Genomic DNA, 24,946 nt, shown 5'->3' with positions numbered 1-24,946 from the left:
GAGATAAATGTGGGTTGCTTGAACGTCTTGTGCCATTTTTCTATTATTATTATTTTTTAAAGTTTAATTTTTTTAGCTTTTATTGTCATTTTCGTTATTTTTTTCATCATTAATTAATTGACAGAATTAATTTTAAATTAAAAAAAATATAAAACTGCATGCGGCAATTTTTTTTCATTATAGCAAAGCAGCTCACAGACAAAAAAAATAATTAAAAAAATTTAAATAAATTATTTGATAATAAATATTAATAATTTTTTTCCTATATAGCAATTTACCTACTCAAACTATTTATTTAATAATAAAATCATCTCTACATATAGGTACACTTGTTTATTACAGGTTTCATTTCTTTTTTGCTACTTATTTTTTACTCAATAATTAATGTCAATCATTAATAATAATCGTTTCTTTCATACACATGGTGCAAAAATCTAATATTTTTCAACTTTTCCGTTATAATAATTAATTAATTATAAACATTCATTCGTTTTTTCATAAGCAAAGATAAAATTTCAAACGAAAAACTGACAATAGTGCTATTTTTTATTATTTATCGTTTAATATGATGAAGACGAGAGTAGTTTATCCTAAATTTTTAAACATTTTTTTCTTAAAACGATTAACTTTCTTGGTTTTTTTCATGTTTCAAGTACAAAAACTAATTATTTTTTCATTTATTATATATTATGTATATTGTTTTGTTTTAAATGTATTCTTTGGTTAGTAGCCTCTTATAACACCATCTTATACAGATATCAGTTATGTTTAATGTTTAACACAATATATGAATTAAAAGCCATTAACAACACACTTAAATATATTTTTTCACGAAAAAACAAACTTAAAAAATTTTTTGTGCTATTTTGTTAAAAATTATTCGGAAAATTATTTTTTTTTATGTTTTAAACATCTTTAATTTTATTCTAATGCAGAGTTTTAATTGTAGTTTAATTTTATTAGGATACGTTTTTCATTACTTTTTGGACAATTTTTTCAGTTTACGTACTAAAACTCTTATTTTAACCGTTTTTGCGTAAGTTTTGTGAGTGTGTTTGTGTAAAGACGTTGGGTGTCGTGACAATTTTCCGTAGTTAATAATTTTAATTTTTTTTTAGTTCACTTTTTAAAAGTTCTAAGAACAAATGAATAGCACTTTTTTACTTTTTATTTTTTTTCTTCTTCTTCAACAAACGAGTTTTTAACTACAACGCATGAGAAAAAAGTTAAAACCGAAATTTTTCTTAATTTTTTTAGGTCTATCACGCTGACGATGTGAAAATTAGCATAATAGTGAAGGATATTAGTGACGAGAAAAGTGATAAGAATCTACTAGATGCTAAAAGTATTGTCGTTGCTGTTGCACATTGCTGAATTTCAATTTCTTCGGGGTGGTAATTTATACATTTAGATGGTCGTTTGCGTTCTAATTTCTCGCGAGAGAGGCGACGAGCACCGCAGGCACCTAAAAAGTGATAAAAAAAATTACTTTTTCATATAATTTTTTTTTCCAGATAAAAAATTATTTTTTCATATATTTTTTTTTAGATAATTTTTTTAGATAAATTTTTTTTTCATATAAAAATTATTTTTTCATATAATTTTTTTTTCAGATAAAAAATTATTTTTTCATATTTTTTTTAGATACCTAAATTTTTTTTTTCATATAAAAATCATTTTTTCATATAATTTTTTAGATAATTTTTTTTAGATACCTAATTTTTTTTTTTATATAAAAATTTTTTTTTTCAGATAAAAAATTATTTTTTCATATTTTTTTTTAAATAATTTTTTTTTAGATAATTTTTTTTTTCATATAAAAATTATTTTTTCATATAATTTTTTTTTAGATAAAAAATTATTTTTTCATATAAAAAATTATTCTTCATATAAAAAATTATTTTTTCAGAATTATTTTTTCATATAAAAAATATTTTTTTCATATAAAAAATCTTAAAAAATGATCTTACCCGCGCCATCAGGAACTTCCTGTGGTTCAATGTCGAGTTGTTTCGAACCACAGGGACACAGCGTGTCGACAACGAGTAGAATCAAGTTGCTATTTGGGATTTTCTGCACACTAAATGGTCTTTCACAACCAGATTGGTGACAATTGGTAAGTTTTCCCTAAAAAAAAAAAATTAAATTCAATTTCAATTAATTCAAACCAAGCAAAAGTGTTCAAACCTTCAACGGATTATTCTGCCCGCCCTGATTTAATCTCTCAGGCTGTAACAAGTACAAATCTGTCGTCAAATCGCAACTTCTCGCATGTGCCGGATCCGGAATCACACGAGGTCCTGTACTTTTTTCTGTATTTCCGGGTTTATTGGTTGGCGTAGCGGCGGGTTGCGTTGGAGCACTGCTCGATCCGCGATCTGAAGTTGGCGGTAACGATGCTGACGACGGAAAATTATCGTTAAAGCTGTAATTTTCATCGTAGTTATCGTAATTTTTCATGCCATAGTCTTCGTAATTCATGTCGTCATAACTGTGAGGATACGCTCGCGTCGGAATTGACATGAAAGAGAGCCAAGTCATGATGTAAGCCGTGAAATATTTGAAGAACCATACGAGAGGCGTGATTGGGCGAATAACTTCGCCAGCAGCACGATACGGATTGTCCTTATCCGAGCAGATTCCTTGATAATCCATGAATGGGACACGACGATAGATGCGATCTTGTACGAGAGAATCCATAATTGTGCCGTCAATTTGCCCGAAAAACTTTCCGGTGTGCTCAGTTTTCTCCGAAAGTAGCACGAAACCGTTGTTGTCGAGTAAATAACAGTCGAGATCGTCTGAAGCGCACGTTTTCTTGCAATTTCCTTGAGATCCGGTACACTAAAAAAGACGAATTTGTGAATTTTCTCGAGAAATTTTTGATTTTTTTAACTTACAGTTGACGTAATGTTAATAAAATGCTTCGCAAGTGACTCATGTTTGAATTGCAATCCAACGACAGCAGCAGGAGCTTTGTGTCCTCGATGTTCAATGAAGATTGCGTGAGTAGCTGTCACTAAAACTGAACTATTTTTGCCCGTATATCTAAAAATTTATCAAAAAAAAAATTTTTTTCAACGAAATTTGAACAAATAATTGAAAAAATTACCCTGAATCGAACGGCACACTGTAAACAAATCCTTCAGATTCAATCGCATGTTGATCTACAGCTCGTTTATACCAAGATTGATCAATTGCACGAGCGTTCTTTAAGCTGAAATGCCTAAAAAAATATAAAAAATTGAAAATTTTGAAGATATTAATAGATAAAAAATCATCTTACGGCTCTTTTGAATCGGGAGACTGCGGCGTATGATCTACCCATCGTAACAATCCAGAACGTGTCGCAACAAAAGTCGTCGTTACTGAGAACATTTCATGTCCTTTTCTGTAAATTATAGAAAAAATAAGATTAAAATCCGTTCATCTTAGCAATTTTTCGCCATTTTTTGATTATTTTTTTCAATTTTAAGAGACTTCAAGTTACCCATTCCTTGTGTGCGTGCTAAAACTTTGCGATACGAGAAATGTTTTTACAAAAAAAATTATCGAGAAAGGGATTTTCGGGGAAAAAATTTTCATTTCTCATATCGAAAGTCGTAAAAATAGTGCGAAACTCCACATAGTACTCGAAAGAAATGCAAAAAAATAAAGATTTGTGCTCGTGTTTAAAGTTTTACCTGCGCAGAATGTTCATTAATATGCCGAGTGGGTTTGTAGGGCTTTAGAATTTGTGTTTAAAAAGAAGTGCGAATAGTGCGAAGTTAGTAAATTATAAAAATTTGCAGTTAGTGCACTCAAAAAACTAAAATTTCTACATAAAAACAAAAATTTTCATGCAAAATAATATCGTTAAACAGCTTCTTACTTTGTCTCTTTCATCTCTTTGCGCCCGTGATGCGAATTTTTCTTCTCCTCCTTTTTGTCTTCGAGCTCTTCCGTGACAATGGCGTCTCGTACCAAGCTTTGAACCAAATATCTATCGCAATAGTATGGCTCAGCTTTGCGAGAACCCACATTTGCGTTCTGATGTTGCGCAAAATGGCCCATCATGTTGCCGTTGTGATTGTGATGAGGCGTTGGGGAACGCGGTCTCAACTAAAATACGAAGGAAAGTTAGAAAACAATCGATAAAAATTGGGAAATGAAGAGATTTTGACTCACCGACATCCATTTCCATCCCGGGAGTCCCGCTTTCGCGAGGAAATGGAGTAATTGTTCTTCGGGCGTGCTGGGTTCTCGATCACGGAAAGCATTGTCATCCATTGGACCGTTCGAAAGATCAGGATCTTTGTCGAGATCTTTCAGCGTATTGTACTCACAATACACCCAGTCTGGATTGACTTTCCAATTGTGACCTTTGAAATATTCCGTCACTGTAATAAAGAATAAAGAAAAATTATTATTAAAATTTTATTCTACTTTTTTTTTGCTTTTGTTTTTATAAATATTTTTAAAAATAATTTTTTAATTTTTCTTTTTAATATTAAGTTTTTTTTAATTTTAATTTTTCAAATATATTTTTACGTTTTTATTATTTTTTTTTTTTAATTTTCAATTTTTTCATTTTTTTTTTTTTTGATTTAAAAAAATAATTTTTTAAATGAAGCTTAATTTTTTTTAATGACGTATTATTTTTTTTAATTTTTGAAACAAATTTTTATTTTTTTAATAAAATTTTAATTTTTTTAAATGAATTTTTAAATTTTTTTAAAATGATATTCTAATTTTTTAAACCAATTTTTAATTTTTTCAAAATGATATTTTACTTTGTTAAATAAATTCTTAAGTTTTTAAATGAAATTTTTTTTTAAATTTTTTTCTTTTTCAAATAAAAATTTTTTAAATAAAATTTTATTTTTTTTAAAATTTAAATTTATTTTTTTATGAAATTTTAATTTTTTAAATAAATTTTTTTTTTTTTAAATTTTTTAATTTTTTTTAAAAAAAAAATTTTTTAAATAAATTTTAATTTTTTTTTTAATAAAAATTTTAATTTTTTTTTTTAAATTTAAAATTTTAATAAAATTTTTAAATGAATTTTTTATTTTTTTTTTTAATAAAATTTAGTTTAATTTTTTTTCAAAATTCATGCATAAATCAGATAAATTCTTACCATTAGTATGTGAATGTCTAATTTCTTGTTGCGCTTTCAACTCATGAATACCATATTTATCAGGCAGAGCAAGCGCCAAGGAGAACGGAGTTCCATCAATTGGTCCATAATAATATCTATTCATGAAAAAAAATCAATTATTGAACGAAACTCAATAAAAAAATTCCAAAATTTTACCTTAAATTCCTCATGGAAACACGTTTCATGTCATCATGATGGACCATAACTTTGATTTCCGTTTCTCCTTCTTTTTGCATGACCATTTCATGCCTCATCTAAGAGAAAATTTCATGAATTCCGATTAAAATTCAACCAAAAATCAAACTTACATCATATAAATAGTTCGTATTCTCGTTTTCTCGATCTTTCGATCCGGGTTGTCCTTGATCTCCTTCGGGTAATTCAACTTCTGTCAAGTCAATTGAGTGATATTTCGGCTTCAACGTTGTCATGTAGTCTCCTTTGTCATCCATGGGTCTGAAATCCGGATGGTAAAGCACTTTCCCGTTGTTATCCAAGATGAAAGAGTATCCATTAACGCCCAATTTGTGTTGCGGAATGACTTTTTGGATCTCTTCGATGGGCACATCGGTGCCTACAACGCCCAAAAGGTTCGCAACTCGCACTGAATGATTCCGGCGATCGAAAACGGGTGTCGTTACGGTAATCACAAGTCGTCGTTTTTCATCAGAGCTCACGTGAAAGCCTGAACTGCGTCCTCCAACGAAGACAGGACTCCAATGAACGGGATGATCTGCTTGATAAAGTACCATTGGGCGTGCCATGACGAAGGCGTATTGCATAACTTTCTTCCGAGCATCTTCCGGAGTCTTAATTGTCACGAAATATCCTTTATTTTGACACGCCATCCAATTCAGGTTCTCAGCACCACTCGAACTTTTGCCAATTAGATATGTGAAAATCCTCACAGGACGATGAGGCCAATTATGTTGCTTAATTATCGATTCGTACGTTTCATCAGGCCCGTCAGTTATCACCATTATCGCTTGATTGCATTGACTTCCCTTCCCCGATGTGTTGTACTGATGCAAAAGTTCGAACGCCGTATCAAGAGCTCCCGTAAAATTCGCTGTGCCATCCGGATCAATCGCATTTGCTGCAGCTTTTATCTCCTTTTTGTTGTCAGGCGTCGCTCGTACGAGTAAATTATTGAAACATGGCACCGCAGAACGAATTTTGTCGTTTATCGCGAACAAATTCACGTAGTCATTGTCGCCCAACGTATCCAAAATCGCCGAAGCTGTTTCCATTGCCAATGCGTATTCCTTGCCGCTCATCGAACTCGAGGTATCGAGAAGGATAATGACGTCTTTCGGCGAAGCAGCTGCTTGAATGAACCAATCTTCTGAACGGAAATCTGTGATGGGTTTGTTGTCGATGTGACCTTCAGCAGGCCATGCTGTGCCGGGAAATCGTCGAAGAAAGCCCGTGCTTGAGCCGAAATATTGCCATGAAAGAGCAGGATCGCGTTCGAGATTGTTGGCGAAGAGAGGATCTAAATGTGATGACCATGAAACTGCTTGTTGAACTTCAGCATCTAAAAAAATGAATGAAAAATGAACAAAAATTCGAAAAACATTTAATTTTAAATGGAAAATTGTGAAAAGATTTTTTTTTTATTTTTAAAAAATTTTTTTAATAATTTTAAAATTATCTCAGATATATTAAAAAATTTAACAAATTTAGTAGAAAAGTTTTAAAATTTGATATTTATATTTTAATAAAAAATATATTTTTCGTGATTCAAATTTTAATTTTGAAGAAAATTTTAATCATTTTAAATTAATTTTTTTTCTTGTAAATTATTTTTATGTCAAAATTATTATTGAGATCAGTTTTCAGTTGAAATTTTTAAACTTTATTTTTGTTTTTTTTTTTTTTTTTTAATTTTGTTGAAAAAATATTTTTGGTTTTACTTTTTAATTTAAATTTATTTTTTTTTATTTCCTTCAATATTTTTTTTTTTTAAATTTTTACAAAATAAAATATATTTTTTTAATTATTTAAATTTTTTTTTTTAATTATTTAAATTTTTTTTTAAATTATTTAATTATTTAATTTTTTTTTTAAATTTTTTTCTAAAGTTAAAACAATTAATTTTGTAATATAAAATTAAAAATTATTTTTTTGATTAATTATTTTCATTATTAATTATTTTTTTTTATTAATTTTTTTTTAATTTTAAAAAAATTGTTTTTTTTTTTAATGATTTTTCCATGTCCTAAAATAAAAAAAATTTCTTCAAAACTTCTACTTTTTCTTACAAAATCTTAAATTTTTATTAAAATTTCTTCAACTTCTTATTTAAAATCATTAAAAATTCATTAAAAAAAAACTTTTCACGAATCCCACAAAAAAAAAAACCACAAATACTTACCACTCAATTCAATTCCCTCCGGAACAAGTAACGAACTGTACGTCACATTCACGGGCAATCCCTCAAATCGACGCAAATGCGTCAAAATCAACTGCCTCGAGCCATCCGACAACGACCCATCTGACTTGTACTCATTTATTGTCCGCGAATCGTAATATCCATTGCTCGACTTTTGACTTTGCGCATCCGGATCTGACTCCGAAAGAGCTGCTTGTTCCGCCGAGTCCATTATTCTCTGCAAAAAAGACGAAAAAAAAGTGTCATATAATTAAAATATTTCGCTACAACCACGCTCGAGAGTTAAAAACACGACAAAAAGGGAGGAAAATCAATTATAAAACACCCCAGCATCGCAATTTATTCGGTAATTGCAGACAAAAAAAAATTTTTTTTTTACTTTAACTTTTTTTTTGTTTCCGTTTGAGCGCATTTTAGATAAAATTTGAGAAGAAAATGACTTTTAGGGTTGATTTTGGGGGAGAATGCGCGGAAAATGTCCGCGAAGCTAAGTAAAAAGTAATAGAGTTGACGTTGTTTGAATAATAATGAGCAAGTAAATGAACTTCGTCACACACGTAGAGGACACAAAACACGAAAACGAGGAACGAAAAAACATTAAAATGAAAAGTGAACAATGAGGAAGTTGAATAGAAGTAACAAGCGCACACAAATAATTTTTTATTCCTTCCTCTTTATGTTATTCCATTATTATTACACTACTATTATCATTATTAAACGGCAGGGAATGTATTATGCAAGAAACATAAATACTGTAAGAAAGCCTTCTTTCTCGTTTTTCTTTATTGTTTTGCATTTCCCCATCCAGACGAAGGCATTTTCGCTTCACCGCCAGTTGGTATGCACAAATATGCAACGGAGGAGGCAGCAGACATTAATAGCAGCGCATGGCAAGCGAACAATTATTTTTTCTCTGCACACGTACAGCCAGCAAAAGACCTGTTTTTTATGTTAACTCGAACGTCGTTGCGAGGAATTGAAAGTTTTCCGTGCCATAAATTAGGCCGGAGAATCAGAGAGTAATTAATATTGCTGCGAAGAAACGAGACGCGCCCCAAGACGATGTTCGCGGTTCGACTTAATATGAGGCGCAAAGATAAAATCCATCCGCCAAACGTTGATATATCACCAAACAAAGCATTTTTTGCACGAAAACGAACAGAGATAGATAGCGGAGATGCGTTCTGCCTATAAAAAGCTGACAATTTTTTATGACAGATTGTGATTAATTGAATTGACTTTGATATGAGAGATGAATACGAGGCGAAAGAATGGAACGAGAGTGAATGAAACACTAACTTAGAGATGATGGAAAGAGACTCTTTTATCGAGTGTTGTTGATCGACAGAGTGTTTTCTCTTATTAAAGTAAAGGAAAAATTTCCTTTTTGGTCGATTTAGAAATTATTTTTGATTTTTGATGAATAAAAATTCATTAAAATGATTCAAAAATCAACTTTAAAAAAAATCGAGGAGCATCTCAGACAACTTCATAACTCGTGGTAAGTCATTCAAGTCACGATTTATGACAAAATGAACTAATTTTTTCTGTGTGTTACATTTTTTATGATTAAACTTGAAAAATATTGAAGCCCCGGAGTGACATTCAAAGGAAAATTGGTCTCTTGCGGGAGAACAATGAATTTTTTAACATTAAAATTACAATTTTTTTTTACTTTGGTTGAGATTTGTTTACCAAAATATGTTCTAAAAGTATTTAATTTCATATTTTTTAAAATTAAAATTAAATAAAAAAAAAACATAATTGCATAAAATTTGAATATTTTAGTGAAGAAATTTTTTTGAATATATTTTTTTTTGAATTTTTTTCTTTTATAAAAACTTTTTTAAAATATTTTTTTTTTAATTTTAAATTTTTCTAATGTCACATTCAACATTATGAACCTATATTTTAATTTTTTTCCATTATTAAAAAAATTTTTATTAATTCAATAAAATATTTTTTATTAATTTTTAAGTTTAGACTTTATGTCATTTTTTATAAAAATTTTAAAAAAATTATAATTTTTAGAAAATATAAAAATTCGTTCCAAATTTAATTTTTTTTTTAATAATAAAATGTTAATTGTCAAATGTAAAAAAATGTATAAAAATATTTTTAAAAAATTAATAAAATTTAATAATTTAATTTATAAAAATTAAATTTAATTTAAAATAATTTTTTTATTAATTAAAAAAATTAATAAATTTCCATTTCTTCAAAAAAATTTTTTTTTAATTAATTATTTAATTAATTTTAATTTTTTTTTTAATTGATTAAACATATTTTTTTCCTTAAATTTTTCATATTTTTAATTTTTTTTTTAAATGAATAATAAATTAAAAAAAATTCTAATTCATAATTTTTTTTAAATAAAATCTCTCAAAAATGCACTTTTATTTAATTTTTTTTTCTATTCACTTTTCAAACGAATTTCCATCAATTTCTCTTCTATCTTGATAGACTCACTTACTCGCTATTCGTATTCAGAACACTAAAAGGTATACGATGTCCTCCTCTATCAAACGGCAGTTATCGGAATTTAATTGAAAGCAATAAATCAAAAAAATACGAACGTTAGATTTTTTATCGATTTCAAAAATAATGGACCTTTTGTGTGTGATCATTACGTTACGTTCACGCAAAACTTCCTTCAAAGCAAAAAATTAGTTAAAAGAAGAAAAATTACTCAATTTTAAAAAATTTTCATTTTTTCTCCTTTTATTACCTCAAATAATTTTTTAAAATTCAATTTTTTGCTATTTTTGGAACGAAAAGAATTTTTTTCTGCTTTTCTTTAAATAAAAAAGTAGCTTTATCTATATTTAGAGTGCAAACAAATAAAAAATTCTCTTTGAAGACGCGCTACGTTGAGAAGAAAAATCGATAAAAAAAATATTTTTGATCCAGATTTCGTTTTTTTCCTTTATTTTGAGTGAAATCAATATAAAAGAAAAGCAAAAAAAAATGTTTCAAATCATAATTTCTTCCCATTTCTCGAGGAGCGCGCGTATTTTTTTGTCATCATATCGCTTTCTTTATGAGAGACATGAGATAATCAACATCTGCTTCATCCGTTCTTCTCATCATCTTTCTTCGTCTTCGTTTTTCTCTTTTTTTTTTTTGGCTATCGATGTTTTTCAGTTTGCCAAAGGAATTCGAGAGACACACTGAGTAGTTGTTACATTTCGCGTCACGTTCAGTTTTTTTTATTTTTATTTATATAAAACGAGCATTTTTAGCAAAGAACAACAAAAAAAAATACTATTTTATTTATCATCATTTTTTTACTTTTTTTTTTGCAGAGATACGAGACGATATTGCGGCTGAATAGTAACGAAGAAGAACGGAGTTAAAGATCCTGGCGAACGATATGAAAAGTAAGTTTTTAAGTAAAGACGGGCGAGATAAGACGAAGAAAGTTTGGATTTACATTTTGTTGTTGGAGAAAACGCTTTTTTTTGCAGTTTTATGTTAGAATGGGTGCGATGAAAAGGGCAATGGACTCGAATTTAACTGCATAAGGGTTTCGTATGAGGCGATGGATGAACGAGTTTTGATGCAAGTTTCGATGAAAATGATGAATTTGATTTAATTTTGACTTCTGATGGATTAAAATTGATAAAATTGAGTCAAATTAATACTTTTTCAGGTCTTTACTCAACAAATTCTGACACCTAAGAGGCTTTAAATGACTAAATAATGTAAAATTTCGACTCAGAAAGGGCTTTGCATGTCTAAATTGATAGATTTTTGACCCCTAAAAGACAAAATCTGATCAAAATTTTCCAAATTTTTCTTCAGAAAAGATTTTTTATGTCTTTTTTAAACGAACTTCGACTCAAAATGATTAATTTTGTTCAAATTTATCTACAAAAAGCACTTATATTCAGTCTCTTGAAGAGTTTATGACTCTTAAAAGGCAAAAATTGCCAATATTTTTTAATAACAGGAAAGGATTTTGACTTTTACAATCAAAAAATTAACAAATTTGACCTTTAAAAGTCATAATTTCATAAAATTGCTTGAAATTTGTATCCAAATAATTCATTGGATGTCTTTCTTTTATGAAATCTGAATCTTAAAAGATACAAAATGATCAAATATTTTAGAATTTAGAAGTTTTTTGAGTACTGAGTTACGAAAATTGACAAAATATGTTCAAATTTCGACATAAAAAGGAATTAAGATATCTTTTTCAAAAGAATTCTGATCATTCGGAGACCAAAAATAATCAATTTTCTTCAAAACTGTATCCATTTAAGGCTTACAAGGTCTTTGTCATCAAAATTTTTTGTTTCTTGATACAAAAATTGAACAAGTTTTGACTCTGACTGACAAAATTTAGTCAAATTCGCATCTTCAAAGCCTATTTGGACCTAAAAATACAAAAGATTAATGACTTTTTAATTCAAAATATCTCAAAATTATCAAAAATACGCTCTCACTCGGCAATTTCCTCCCAAATCCGATGATTTCTAATCTCCTCTTTTTATGCTTTAACCATTTCAGTTACATTCTAACACGCGCCCATTCATATATTTCAAGCCAGATTTGAGACATTCAATTATAACTTTACAACTGTTACATAATTTTATGTACTTCACATTTTTCGGCAAGCGTTGACTGTAATAAATAAGCGAAAAAAACGTGCGAGAGGGGTGAATGGCAGCAAAGCGCGTGTATGTGTGTGCATCACCTGTTAACAATATTTTTTTTATCTTTGCTTTGCTCACCGAGGAGGAAGACTGCGTGAATAAATGGATGCGTTACGAACTGAGAGCTGATTTCATGCTTTTTTCCCGTTTTTCAGCAGAAATAATGCGAAAAACATCAAACAGGACCCTTTGTTCGTAGCGTCTATGGGCTACGGGCTGAATATAAATCAACAATGAAACTGGCAAAGTGCTTTTCCTTGTTGTTTAAACATAAATACGGCACACAGTTGTCTGAAATAAGTCTGAAAAACATCACACGAGACTTTTTTCCTCGATTTTTTGTATTTTTTGTTAGTCAACACTATTTTTCGTTTATCAAAAACACCTTATTGTGTTCGTCTCGGCTCAACTAAAACGAGAAAAGAAAGAGTTTAGAGATATTTTTCGTTGTTGAGATAAGAAAAAAAAGTTGCAGTGTGCCAATAAATGTATTTGACTTGACAATAGTCGTCTTTCGAATTAAACTCGAAACGAATTATTGACACAAAATTTTATCTTCGACTCCATTAAATTTCCCTTCGATGTTTATTTTTTCAAAATTCTCAGTCTGTTCCGAAGATTTTTTTTTCAAGTTACTTAAAACTTCAAAAATGGACAAACATCTTTTGTTCGAACTGGGCGGCGGCGTGTAAGACGAAGGAATTACAACACGACACAACATTTCGCTCTACCAAAAAACTTTATCAAGTGCCAACCTTTTTACTTTTAATATTATTATCATAAAGCATATTTATGCAGTAAAATGGAAGGTAGAAAAGGACAATGTGTGTGTATGGCGTAACACGAGAGAAAATCCATATTGAATAACTGGACAGCAGGTGTAGCATTTTTTATTCTTCTTCCGTGTTTCCTACCTTTTGGTTTGCTCGGTTTTGGAGAAAATTATTAAAATTTCCGGAGAAATTAGTCGAATGAGCAGGAAAATGTCTGTCGGAATGACAAATATAAAAAAAAATTATTAGAAATGTTTAATAACAAATTTGATTTTTCATAAATTTTGAGATTTTTTGTCAAATTTTTGTTGAAAAAGCTGAAAAAAATAAATTTTATTTAAAAAAAATTCTTTAAAAATAAAAAATTTTAAGAAAAAATGACAACTGTCAAAAAGTGACAGCTGTCAACTTTCAAATTTGACGTTTTAATATTCTAAAAATTTAATTTAATGTTTTACCGTATCAATTATTATCGAAAAACTTATTTTTATTAGAAAAAAAGAAAAAGCTGTCAACTTCAAAATATTTAAAACAACTAAAATTTATAAAAAGATTAATTAAATAAAATGAAAAAAATTAATAATAAATTATTGACAGCTGTCAAATTTTACCATATTTTACAAATTTACAACATTTTTTAAAAAGTTTTTTAAATTTTTCTTTAAAAAAAATAAATTCAAGAATATTTGAGAAAATTTAAAAATTTGAAAACAAATTTAATTGAAAAAAATTAGTATTAAATTAATGACAGCTGTCAACTGTCAAATTAAAAAAATTATATATTCATAAAATTTTAGGTTATATTAACAACTTTTAATGAAGCCGTTTTTATAAACATTTAAGGCTAATCTAAAATTTATAAAAAAAATTAAAAATTTGAATATAAACGTCAAAATTTGACATCTGTCAAACTGGTCATTTCCTCCATTTCATCAAATTACATAAAAATCATCATCTCCTGTCCCAATTTTCTCCAAAAACGTCAAATTAGATTAATTCGTTCAACGTCACTTTGATACTTCATTCATCAAAACTGTCAAAAATCCCGTCAAAAAATACTTGTTCGCCCATTAAACTCCCATTTCCTGTCGAAAAACAACAAAACAAAAAATATCCCCGCGTTAAAAGCTAATTTTGGGTGTGGTGAAACCATCGTAAATAATCGTAACGTAATGACGACAAGGACGAAAAATCAGATATCTCTCTCTCGAAAAAAAAAATAATTGCATTAGTTTATCATTAACCAAACAACCAGCTCTCCCCTCGATTGAAACGTGCTCGTAGGCAAACTTTGTCTTCAATGATGATTAATATCGTGTCTTGTCTATCCCGTCAAACCAAACAGCAACGCACGCCGATAAAAAAAAAGAAGTCAAACAAATCGATCGATAATGAAATATGTCTAAATGGAATATTGGGTAATAATAATCAATGAATTTCAATTTTTTCTCTCGCTACTTGTTTTTCTTTCGTTTTTCAGATATCAGAGGAGCAGCAAAAAAGTTGTAACGAAATAATGGAAAAAAACATCTGTTGACTCCTTCAAAAAATTCAACATTTTTTTTTTGGCATTCAGCGGGAACAGAGATGGGATTTGAACTTCATGAAGAAAAATTTCTTCAAAAAATGCTTCAAAAAAAAATTTTTTTTTTTAAATTCAGGTAAGTATGAAAAATTATTCCAATTAATTCAAACCAAGCACAAAAAAGGGCCCAAAAATGAAAAACCACAAAAAATTCCATCACTGCGCGACGAAGATGAGTCTCTTCTAATGTAATTCAAGTCATGCACGAACGAAATTTCACTTCATATGAAGAAGCAGCGAACAATCACACATGATGCCGACGAAACTTTTAATTACGGGATGTTTTATTTTCTTCTGAGATTTTGGTCCAAGAAAACTCACCATCACGGCATTCATTTTGAAATCCATGAAATTCTTGACTTCTGTTGCAATTTCTCGCAGTAGCATTATCCCGTCTTTTCGTGTCACTTCAACATCTCGGTCTTTGTATTTCTGCAAGAAAAAGAAAAAAATAAATTTTTGGATTAGTAAAAAAAAGCGAATCAAATCAATTTCAATCATTTTCGTCAATAGCGCAGATCTAATAAACTCCAGACCTCTTTTGTATGGTTTTTGTTCTCTTCGCTTCGGGCTTGTTGATCTATTTTATTTATTTTTTTTTGTCGTTTTTCGTTTTTAGTTAACGTTAAGTCCCTGGTTAAGTCATGAAAGTTACTCGAGCATGTTTTGTGATGTATATGGCTGTAATAAATTGGGTCGATTGTTTTGTATCATTTGGCATCAATTTCAATCAATGGCAAGCAAGCGAGTGTTGTCATCGGTTTTTATCGGAGATTCGTTACTTTTTGTTGGTTTTTTTCAACAGGAGTAGAAAAAAAAATGAGATGAGAAAATAATTTTTTATGGGTTTTTGTGTCTGTTTCGGGTTGAAGGGCATGAAATGGTTAAAAATTTATTGGTTTGTCATTTTTTATGTGATGAAAAAAGTGAATGAAAAGCAGAAAATTTCTATTTTATATTATGAAAAGTGTTGAAATTTGTTAGAAATGTTTTTTAAAAAGGGTTTTTGAGTTTTTCATAAGAGTTGCTTTTTATTCATTTAGTTTGAAATTTTTGATTAAATTTTAATGAAAATTTGTTTTTTTTAATTGCATTTAATTTTTTTCTCTAAAACATCCATTTAAGATAAAACTAATCAAAAAAAAAAAAAATTAAAAATAATTTTTTTTTAAAAATTTATTTTTGAACTAAGTAAAATTAATTTAATTAAAAAAATAAATTAAATTAAAATAAAAAAAAACTAATTCTTAATTAAAAATTGAGCTTTTAAAAATTTATATGAATTTTATTTATTTAATTAATTATTAATTTAAAATTATTAAATTTTATCAAATAAAAATTAAAATAATTTTTTTTTAATTAAAGAAATTTAAAAAAAAATATTTAAAAAAATTTTTAATTAATATTTAATTAAATAAATTAAATTAATTTTAATTGATAATTATTAAAAAAAAAATAAATTATTTTACAATATAAATTTTTTTCAAGTTAATTTTTATTATAAATTTAATTGAGTAAAATGAATAAAATTTAAAAAAAAATAATTAAAATTTTATAAATTTAAAATTAAATTTAAATTAATTAATTAAATTTAAATAAATAAATTTTAATTTAATTTTTGATAAAGTTTTAATAATTTTTATTAAATTAAATAATTAAAATTCATACAAATTTTTAAAAGTTTTTTTTTTTATTCAAAAATATCATTTTCACGTTCATAAAAATTTATTTTTAAGTATTTTTTTATAAAAATTAATTTAAATTAATTTATTATCTACATATATTTAGAAAGCTTTCATATTCTTTTAATTAAAATTTAATTTTGAATTTTTTCCATATGAAAATATTAATTGAATTTCCCATCTAAACTCTTTTTATTACGATTTTGTGACAATTTTGTTGGAGAAAAGGAACATCAAGCCCGAAAACTGTCACCAAGTCTCATGTTTTCTTCAAAATAATCGCAAACGACAGAAAACTATACGACCGTAAATTGGAATTCATCTAACTTTTTCACATGCGAAAGACAATTTTCCATTATAAGGAACAAACACATCTCGAGAAAATGTTGCATCCTTACTTCTTATGTGTGACGTATAGAGGGAAAGTTTTTGTTCTCAACAACTCTCTTCTTCCATTCACAAATAATAATAGGAAAAATTCGATTTTTACTTTGGCCCCGAGCCAAAAAAGCGGTATGGTGGCAATGATCGGTTAATGGTTTTTTGTGGTTTGTCTTTCGTCTTGCGACGCAGAGGAAAAAACTTGTTTGTTCGTTTCCCGACTCTCTCTCCGCGCGCGACTTTTTGGTTAAATAACGCGTAAAATTTTTCGTAATAAAAACTTGAATGAACGAGTAAAGCTCCCCGAATTTATTTCGTTCATTGTGCGCGTTCCCTATTATTGTCGATGACTCAGCAAGACTTTTATGTGTCATTGTGGGTGTGTGTGTGTGTGAGGACCTTTTGCTAAAATAACATGGCGATGGGGAGATTTTTGTCGTCGTCGTCGTTGACGTTGCTGAGGGTCATCCGTAATGAAGTTGTTCAACTTTTTAAAGAGAAGGATGGGAAAAACGCAAAAAATGACCCAATTTTAACCCAATTTAGACAATAGACGTTGAAGTAACGAAAGGGGAGACGACAAGCATCGGTCCGAATTAAAGCACTTGTAATCTTATGCAAATATTTTGATTGTTTTGTTGGTATGCTAACCTTTTTCCGCATCCGAGTCGACCGTCTTTTGTTTATTTTACTGCTTCTCGTCGCAAAACCTTGCCAAAGTTTGCTTTTTTGGTCACTCTTGTGCCATTATTTAATCATATATTGCTCTTCTCCAAGACAAAACTTTATCAATTTCGCCAAATGTTCGAGTTTTTCTTCGTCAATCGAACTTTTTTTTCCTCGTTCGAATTTATCTCTCTTTAAAACCGAATAGAAATAAAGGTCGATGTCATGTCAAGAGAGTTTTCATTAAAATATTTGATGATAATGTAATTAAAAAGCGACCTTCAGTCCTTTTTCCACGTTTTCTCTCTGCCTCCTCTTTCGTCGTCGTCGTCGTCGCATTTTCTGTCTACTTTGCGCTCGTTCCATATCACGTGTCGTGTGTCAAGTCTCATTATTTGTTACGTCACACACACTTAGTGTTATTGTTCCTCGTTCCTCGTTGCTGCTTGTGTGAACTTTAATGTCAATTGATTTGTTGTTCGTGGAGGCGACTTGTATTTTTTCTTTTGAATTTTTTAAAAATATTTTTTTAAAGGAAAAATTTAAAAAGAGGAAGAGAATAATGTTCATTTAAAGGAAAATTTATGAGAATTTACGTTTGTTTAATTAATTTTGTACAAGAAAAAAAGGGGTTGAAACTATTTTTTTTCTGTTTGTTGGTTATGTCACAAAATTTTTCGTAGTTAACATTTTTTCAAGTAGCTAAAATTATATTATCTTTAATGAAGAAAATTTGGTAGTTTTAAGTGAAATTATAGGATGAAAATTAATTTTACTGATAATTTTTATTTAATTTTTTAAATGTTAATTTCGAACTATTTTTGTAATTTTCGAAATTATTTTATAATTTTTTATTAATTTAAAAAAAAATATTTTTCAATTTCAAAATTTTTTAGTTTATTTGAATTTTTTTATTTGAAATTATTATTAATAAATTTCATCATTTTCGAACTTTTTAAATTTTTTAAAAATAATTTTTATTTTAATTTGTGAATTTGATTTTCGAATTTCCAAATAAAAATTTTCGAATATTCGAAAATATTTTTTAATTTCGAAATTTATTTTATGATTTCTGAAAATATTTTAATAACTTTAAAAATAAAATTTTTTAATTGTGATATTAATTTTGATTTTCGAAAATATTTTGACAACTTCAAAAGTTTTTAGTTGCATTTATTTTAAATTAATTTTTAATGTTTAATAAATTTTATCATCTTTTCAACTTCGAATTTCGAAAATATTTTAGCAATTTCTAAAGTTTTTGATTATATTAAATTTTTTCGTTTTTTTTTTAATTTTAAATATTTCATACAATTTCTCTAAATTTTATAAATTTTGTTCAAATAAATTTTTTAGCTTTTTTATGAATGTCATTTTCGAATTTCGAAATACAAATTTTCGAATATTCGAAATTGATTTTTTTAATTATTTAATCAAAACGTACTCAAGTAACTTTTTAAATAAATTTTGGTTCATTGTTGAAAACGGAAGCTGATGATCATAATTGCCAAAAAATACCAAAATTAATTGCCATTTTTTCCGTGAATACTTACATTTTTAATATTCTCCATTTTAGTCAATTGTTTGCCGAATTCCCATAAATCTACTCCGAACTTGAGTGCCCAGTTGCGTACTCTGTAAATAAAATAAAAAAAAAAATATTAAATTGAGTTAATGTAAATAACAAATTTTCCAATAAATCGTATACGTGAGTATGAAATACAGTCAAATTTATTGATCGGCGTGAATTTCGAATTGTCGCGTTATCGAGTAGTGTGAGAGCAAAACCCCTTTTTCCGTCTTTATCTGCAGTATCGAACTGTGAGCCATATTTAATAAAATAACATTGTGAAAAATCAACAATATTTGTTGGCGTGAATGGCGTGTGTCGATCGTATCAACAACATGGTCACTAATCATAAATAGAACGTGGCGCGCTAATCTATAAAAAATTGATTTTCACCTTTTACAACTTCTCTTCATTCATTTTTCCTCGTCGGGTTTTGTTTTGCGGGTATGAGTTGATTGAATTTCTCTCTCTCGAGCGGCAGTAGTAGTATTTTCGCAACCGCACGTGTGTGGTGCATTATTAAAACAAAAGAGGTGTTATCAGATGCAAATACACCTCATTTAATCCGAATAGAAACAACGTTTAATAACTAATTACTGCGAGTGGATGCTCTCGAGAGGGAGAAATTAAGTGTGAATAATCGTTCGTTGGTCGAGTAATTTTTTTTGCCTTGCACTTTGAAACGAAAAAGTTTTAATTTAACATATTTAGGTGTTAATTTAACGTCGTTAGGAGGAAAAATAATTTTTTTAGGGCTTAAATTAACATCTCAAGGAATTATTTTAACACATTTTGAATGAAAGAAAGCATTTTTATCTCAAATTTTATTACTCAAACCTTTTTTGAGAGTAAATTTAACATCTAATGAGTTATTTTAGCACTAATTAGATGTTAAATTACTCTCTTAAAAAATTATTAAAATTTTTTCGAAATAAAAATGCTTCATTTTTTTAAATGTGTCATAATTTTATAAAATAATTAATTAATTAATTATTAAAAAATTAAAATTAAAATTATTAAAAATTAATTAATTCATTAATTAAATATTCATTAATTATTATTTAAAGTTTTTTATAAATAAATATTTAAATAATATTTTTTAATTTAACTGAAAAAGTTAAAATATGTCTTTAAGGGATTATTTTAACACCCATGGAAACATTTTTACATCTTTAGTCATTAAAAACGTCTCAAAAGAGTTAATTTAACATCTAAGATATTTTTAAAATAATTTTTAGATGTTAAATTTACTCTCTTGAGACGTTTTTTAACACCTAAAGATGTAAAAATAATTTTTTTCTCAGTTCAGGGGTGTTAAAATAATCCTTTTACATTTTAATTCAAAATATTTCTTGACGTTAAATTATTTCCTGAGAGCTTTAAACTCACTTCTCTTCCTCTCAAAGGACCAACAATCATTTCAAAAAACGATTTGTCAGAAAATTATGCAGAATAAAAAATCCTGTCTATCTGTTTTTATTTTTCAATTTGTTATAATCAACACAAAGTGTCGAAACATTGACAAATAAATAGCAATAATAATAATTTTGCGAAAAATCGTTCATGTCTCATTCAATTTTACAAAACAAAATGTGTCAAAAGCAAACAATGTAGCGAAGTCGGGGTGCCACAAAATGCACTTTTTTCTTGCATTTCCTGATATTTTGCGATTCGTTCGACCAACTGAGAAATAAAAAGTCGAATAAATCCTTCATCAAAAACTTTTTCAATTTCTAAAATGATTTCTGTCGTTTATCGTCCTCGTCCTCCGTTCAGCTACAAGTTCATTCAAATTATGTAGGTTTACGTATGTTTTTTTTTATTTTGCCAACATTCAAAAAGTGTTTTGTATGCATATAAATTTTGCACAAAAGTTGATGCAAAAATACTTATATAGTTAGTTTGGACGACTTTTTAAAACTAATTTAACTCTCTTCTTCTCGTCTTTGTGTGTTTCTTTTTCGTTTCGTGCCTTTTTTCGGTGCAATTTTGGATTAGACCAATCTATATGGTGAAAGGGATGCAGATTTTTACGGAGAAATGATAATAATTTGAGGCAAAGGATTTGATTGGATTGAAATTTTGGAGAAAATTTTTATTTAATTTTTTTTTTAGGTAAGATTTTTATTTTTTAATTTTTTTACCATTTTTGGTCAAATAATTATTTTTTTTTGTTAAAAAATTTATAAATTCTCAACAAAAAAATTTCTTAAAAATTATTTTTTTTTTATTTTTAGTACCCAAGAGGCATTTCAGACACTTTTCATCTCAGTGAAACGCAAATTCGCAGCAAATCAATAAGTTTGTAATAAAATATTGGCATTCTAGCGTGCTACTGAAGATAAGAACAATTAACCTTCTTGACATGTTTCGAGTTATTTATCAAGCGAACAATATTTATTTACGAATGAGGCGAAGAAGAATCCGAAGGTTATCAGTCAACATGGTTTTATTGGAATTTTTTAGTAAATAGAGACAAAACAACACGAAATGTGAGAAATTTGAATGCAAAACGTGCGAATTTGGAACGTTTCTCTATAAATCGAGTTATTCAAGAGAAAATTTCGAGAGATGAACGAGCACAGAAGACAATTTTTGAAGATGAGAGAGTCGAAAATGGTAAAAATTTGAATTTTAATTCAAAATTTAATTAATTTCATTAAAATTTTAATTTTATTTCTTATAGAAAATTTTAAAAATGACTTTAAAAAGCTCAAAAAAAATAAATTCTGAAGGAAAATTTCAATATTGAGCCGTCTGTATGAAAAAAATTTCTTGGAAGTCAAAAGTTTTTAGAGAATTTCAAAATTTTTTATCGATTTTCAGTTCAAAAAATAATTTTAAACCGTAAAAAACCTTCCGTCTCCACAAAAACTGCCCCAAAAACGTTCAGCAATTCATCTCATCTCACACTCTGCCATTGGATAGGTCATGTCTCTCCCTTCATTGTTTTTTTTGCTGTCCACTAATATTTTACAAGTCATGTTTCTTGCATTTCATTCCAATTGTTGTGTCTAAATAAATGTTTGTCTGACAAAAAAAAAGCAATATACTCACTCATTATGTGGAATATCCTCATCTGGATCGCCATTTATTATGTCTGACGTTAACAGTAACGCGAGAATTATTGTTCCTGTGATCATTTTACACGACTTCATTTTTATTTTTTTTTTTATTTATTAAATTTTTTTTAATTTAATTAATTATTTTTTTTTACTTATTTCTCGAGTGATATGTTAATTTTCAACTTTTTTTATTTATTTAATTCATCTCATTTTTGATATAATTTTATTTTTATTTTTTTTCATTGAAAAAACTTGAGTTTCTTCATGATTTTTTAAAAAATAATAAAAACAAGTTAAACACAGAAAATTTGTGGTTTTTATTTAATTCTCCTTTTCTCTCTTTTTTTTTGTTTTTATTTTTCTGTATTTTCCTTTGGTGTGGTTTCGTTTGGTTTTCACTTTATTTTTTTTAAAATATTTTTTTTTTATTTTTTACTGATTTTCTCCATGATTTTATTTTTTTTTTATTTTTCGTTGAAGTAATTTTTCTGCAAATAATTTTTTTTTATTATTTTTTTTTAAATAAATTTTTTTTTATTAAAAAAAAAAATTATAAGGCGAGTAACATTATTACAAATATTTCACTTCCAGAAATTTTTTTCTGTATTTTCGTCGTGCAATTACATGATTCTTATTATTATTACACACAAGAGCCTTATGATGCAATTATTATTATTATATATTTTCCTCCAGAAAGAAATGTGTAATGTATGAACAAACAAAAAAAAAATTCTACTATCAAAATATGCTGTTCCGTCTTATGCAAGATAGTTATACTATTAGCGCGTACTCTCTCTATTATGGGTCATATACAATAAAATTTTGTAGTACGGGGGAGAATCTATAGAATAATAATCGATTTTAAAATATGTGAGAAGTGCGCTCCATACACACGAAACGGGACACAATGAAGAAAATAGTAGCGTGTATTTGACGAGTCTACTTATTTTTTTTTTTATTATTTGTGAAGTTTCGTACGAGTCCTTTTTTAATAATTTTCTAATAGTTGCTTCCAGTACCAGGCGACGACTTTTTACTACAATTTTTTTTTTTACTATTAAACTACAAATCATGATGATGGAGGCTGAGTATTGCATATGATAAGGTTCAAGGCTGCTTGCATCTTCTTCACTATTTTATAATTTTTTTTTTCATTCACTCACGAAAATTAAAATTAAATTTTTTTTTGTGGTTAAAATTTTTTTGTGTTAAAAAATTTTAATTTTTTTGAGGATTTCTTTTTTTTGTAATAATAAAAAATTACTCGCGCTTAATTTTATTTCATTTTATCCACACTCACATTATTTATACGTAATCCGTGTGTATTTGAGTGTGTGGCACACACACAGAAACTTTTTCTTCTCCGCTTTTCATGCGTTTTCACAAGTTTTGAGATGCTTTTCTGTGTGGCTCGTCTCCATTTTTCCGATAATTTTCGCCTTTTTCACGTGCACGAGATGTTTTTGCGCGATTTTTTCGTATTTTTCGCGAGTTTTGGCGATTTAATTGAATTTTTCGCGAATATTTTGTGAAAATTTCAACAAATTTCGTTCACACAGTGGATATGTATGCTATATGGCGGAAGGTACAAACGCCAACAGACACTCTTCGCTTCTGTGTCTCTATGCTTATTAGTTGGTTTTTAATATAAACGCCCCGGTTGTGCAAGAGATTTTATGCATTTCTAACTCTATGTCTTCTCCCGAGCTGTGTGTCCTGTGTGTACGCATGATTTTGCTCTCACCGAAAAAGGTGACATTCTCTTTTTGGCACACGAACACACGAGTAGGAAAAAAGCTTTTCTCCGCCATACACGCCATGAAATGAGCCATAAAAGAGATTACTACTATTATACAATATTTTTCCTCGCAACTCGATTATGTGACATATAGCGTTACACAATTTCTGCGCATGGCCGATGGCGTTCGAGAGCTCCCCCCGTGTTTCCGAGGAACGCTTCTTTTGTTGCTGCTGCTTCTGTCGTCGTGCACACAAAACAAAAAATATGAATAGAATGTCAAAATTGTGGACATATTTGATGTAGCTACATGTGTATTGTGGCGTGCGATGTTTGTTTCGTGTGTAAATCGAGTGTTTTTTCCAAGTAAGAGTACAACGGCAAAACGTACGGGAAAGTTGTAAAAGCTTTGTCGTGCGTACAGTGAAACCGATTTGAGGAACGAAAGTTCTGAAATTGAAATTTTAAAATTTTTTTTTTTGTTTTATTGAAGATTTTGGAGAAATACTTACGAATTTTTTGAATTTTTCCTCAGAAAATTTGAAATTTTCATCAAAAGCTTCTCTGAATTCATTGAAGGAGGTTAGAATTTGTTTTAAAATTTAAAAAAATTTTGACTTAAATTCGTTTTGACAACAATTTAGGTGAAAATTTGTGATTTTTTGACATATGTCATTTCAAAAAATTTTCCGTTAAGAAAATTTTCACTTAAAAACGTATTTTTTTATTTTAAATTTCGTTTAAAAAGATCAAATTTTGCCAAAAATCCTTTTTAAAGTCACAACTTATAAAATAATTTTAAAAAAATTTAAAAGATTTTTTGAGAAATACATATGTACGAAATTTTTCAATTTTTCTTCTGAAAATTTAAAATTTTTAGGTTTAGCTCATCTTAATTCTTTGAACGAGGTAAGGATTTGACATCTGTCATTTCAAAATTTTGACAAATTCCATATTTTTTTTCCTAAAAAAATGATAAATTTCACTCAAAATTGCTCATTTTTGGGATTTTGATTAAAATTTTGACATCTGTCAGTTCAAAAAATTATACGTTATAAAATTTTCTCTTTGAAATTCATGATCTTAAATCGTAATTTGCTTCAAAAGTGACAAAATTTGATTCAAAATTATTTCATGATGAAAAATTTCGTTGAAATTTGTGATCTGTCAATTTAAAAATTTGTCCGTTAATTGAATTTTTCTAAAATTTAAGCAAATAATGACTCAGATCATTCGAAAAGTTAAAAAAAAATGAACTTACAAAACTTACCTGAACAAAAATTTAGCTTTAAG

General features: G+C 27.9%; 1 protein-coding gene across 1 annotated transcript; it reads right to left on the bottom strand.

Moving 5' to 3' along the window:
* Positions 1–1,262: 1,262 nt before the first annotated feature.
* On the bottom strand, positions 1,263–22,058 carry LOC134832679 (voltage-dependent calcium channel subunit alpha-2/delta-3). Its single transcript, XM_063846787.1, has 15 exons — positions 21,908–22,058; positions 18,834–18,915; positions 14,873–14,983; positions 7,518–7,752; positions 5,449–6,677; positions 5,297–5,394; positions 5,120–5,235; positions 4,168–4,379; positions 3,872–4,101; positions 3,287–3,391; positions 3,113–3,226; positions 2,901–3,048; positions 2,188–2,844; positions 1,971–2,127; positions 1,263–1,465 (listed from the first exon to the last, which is right to left on the bottom strand). Exons 1-15 carry the CDS (start codon positions 22,006–22,008, stop codon positions 1,263–1,265), a joined length of 3,798 nt encoding a protein of 1,265 aa, XP_063702857.1. The 5' UTR covers positions 22,009–22,058.
* Positions 22,059–24,946: the final 2,888 nt, after the last annotated feature.

The sequence above is a fragment of the Culicoides brevitarsis genome, chromosome 2 (assembly GCF_036172545.1).
Source record: "Culicoides brevitarsis isolate CSIRO-B50_1 chromosome 2, AGI_CSIRO_Cbre_v1, whole genome shotgun sequence".
Lineage (NCBI taxonomy): Eukaryota > Metazoa > Arthropoda > Insecta > Diptera > Ceratopogonidae > Culicoides > Culicoides brevitarsis.
The sequence above is the reverse complement of the archived record's forward strand: the minus strand, read 5'-3'. Positions and strand labels throughout refer to the sequence as shown.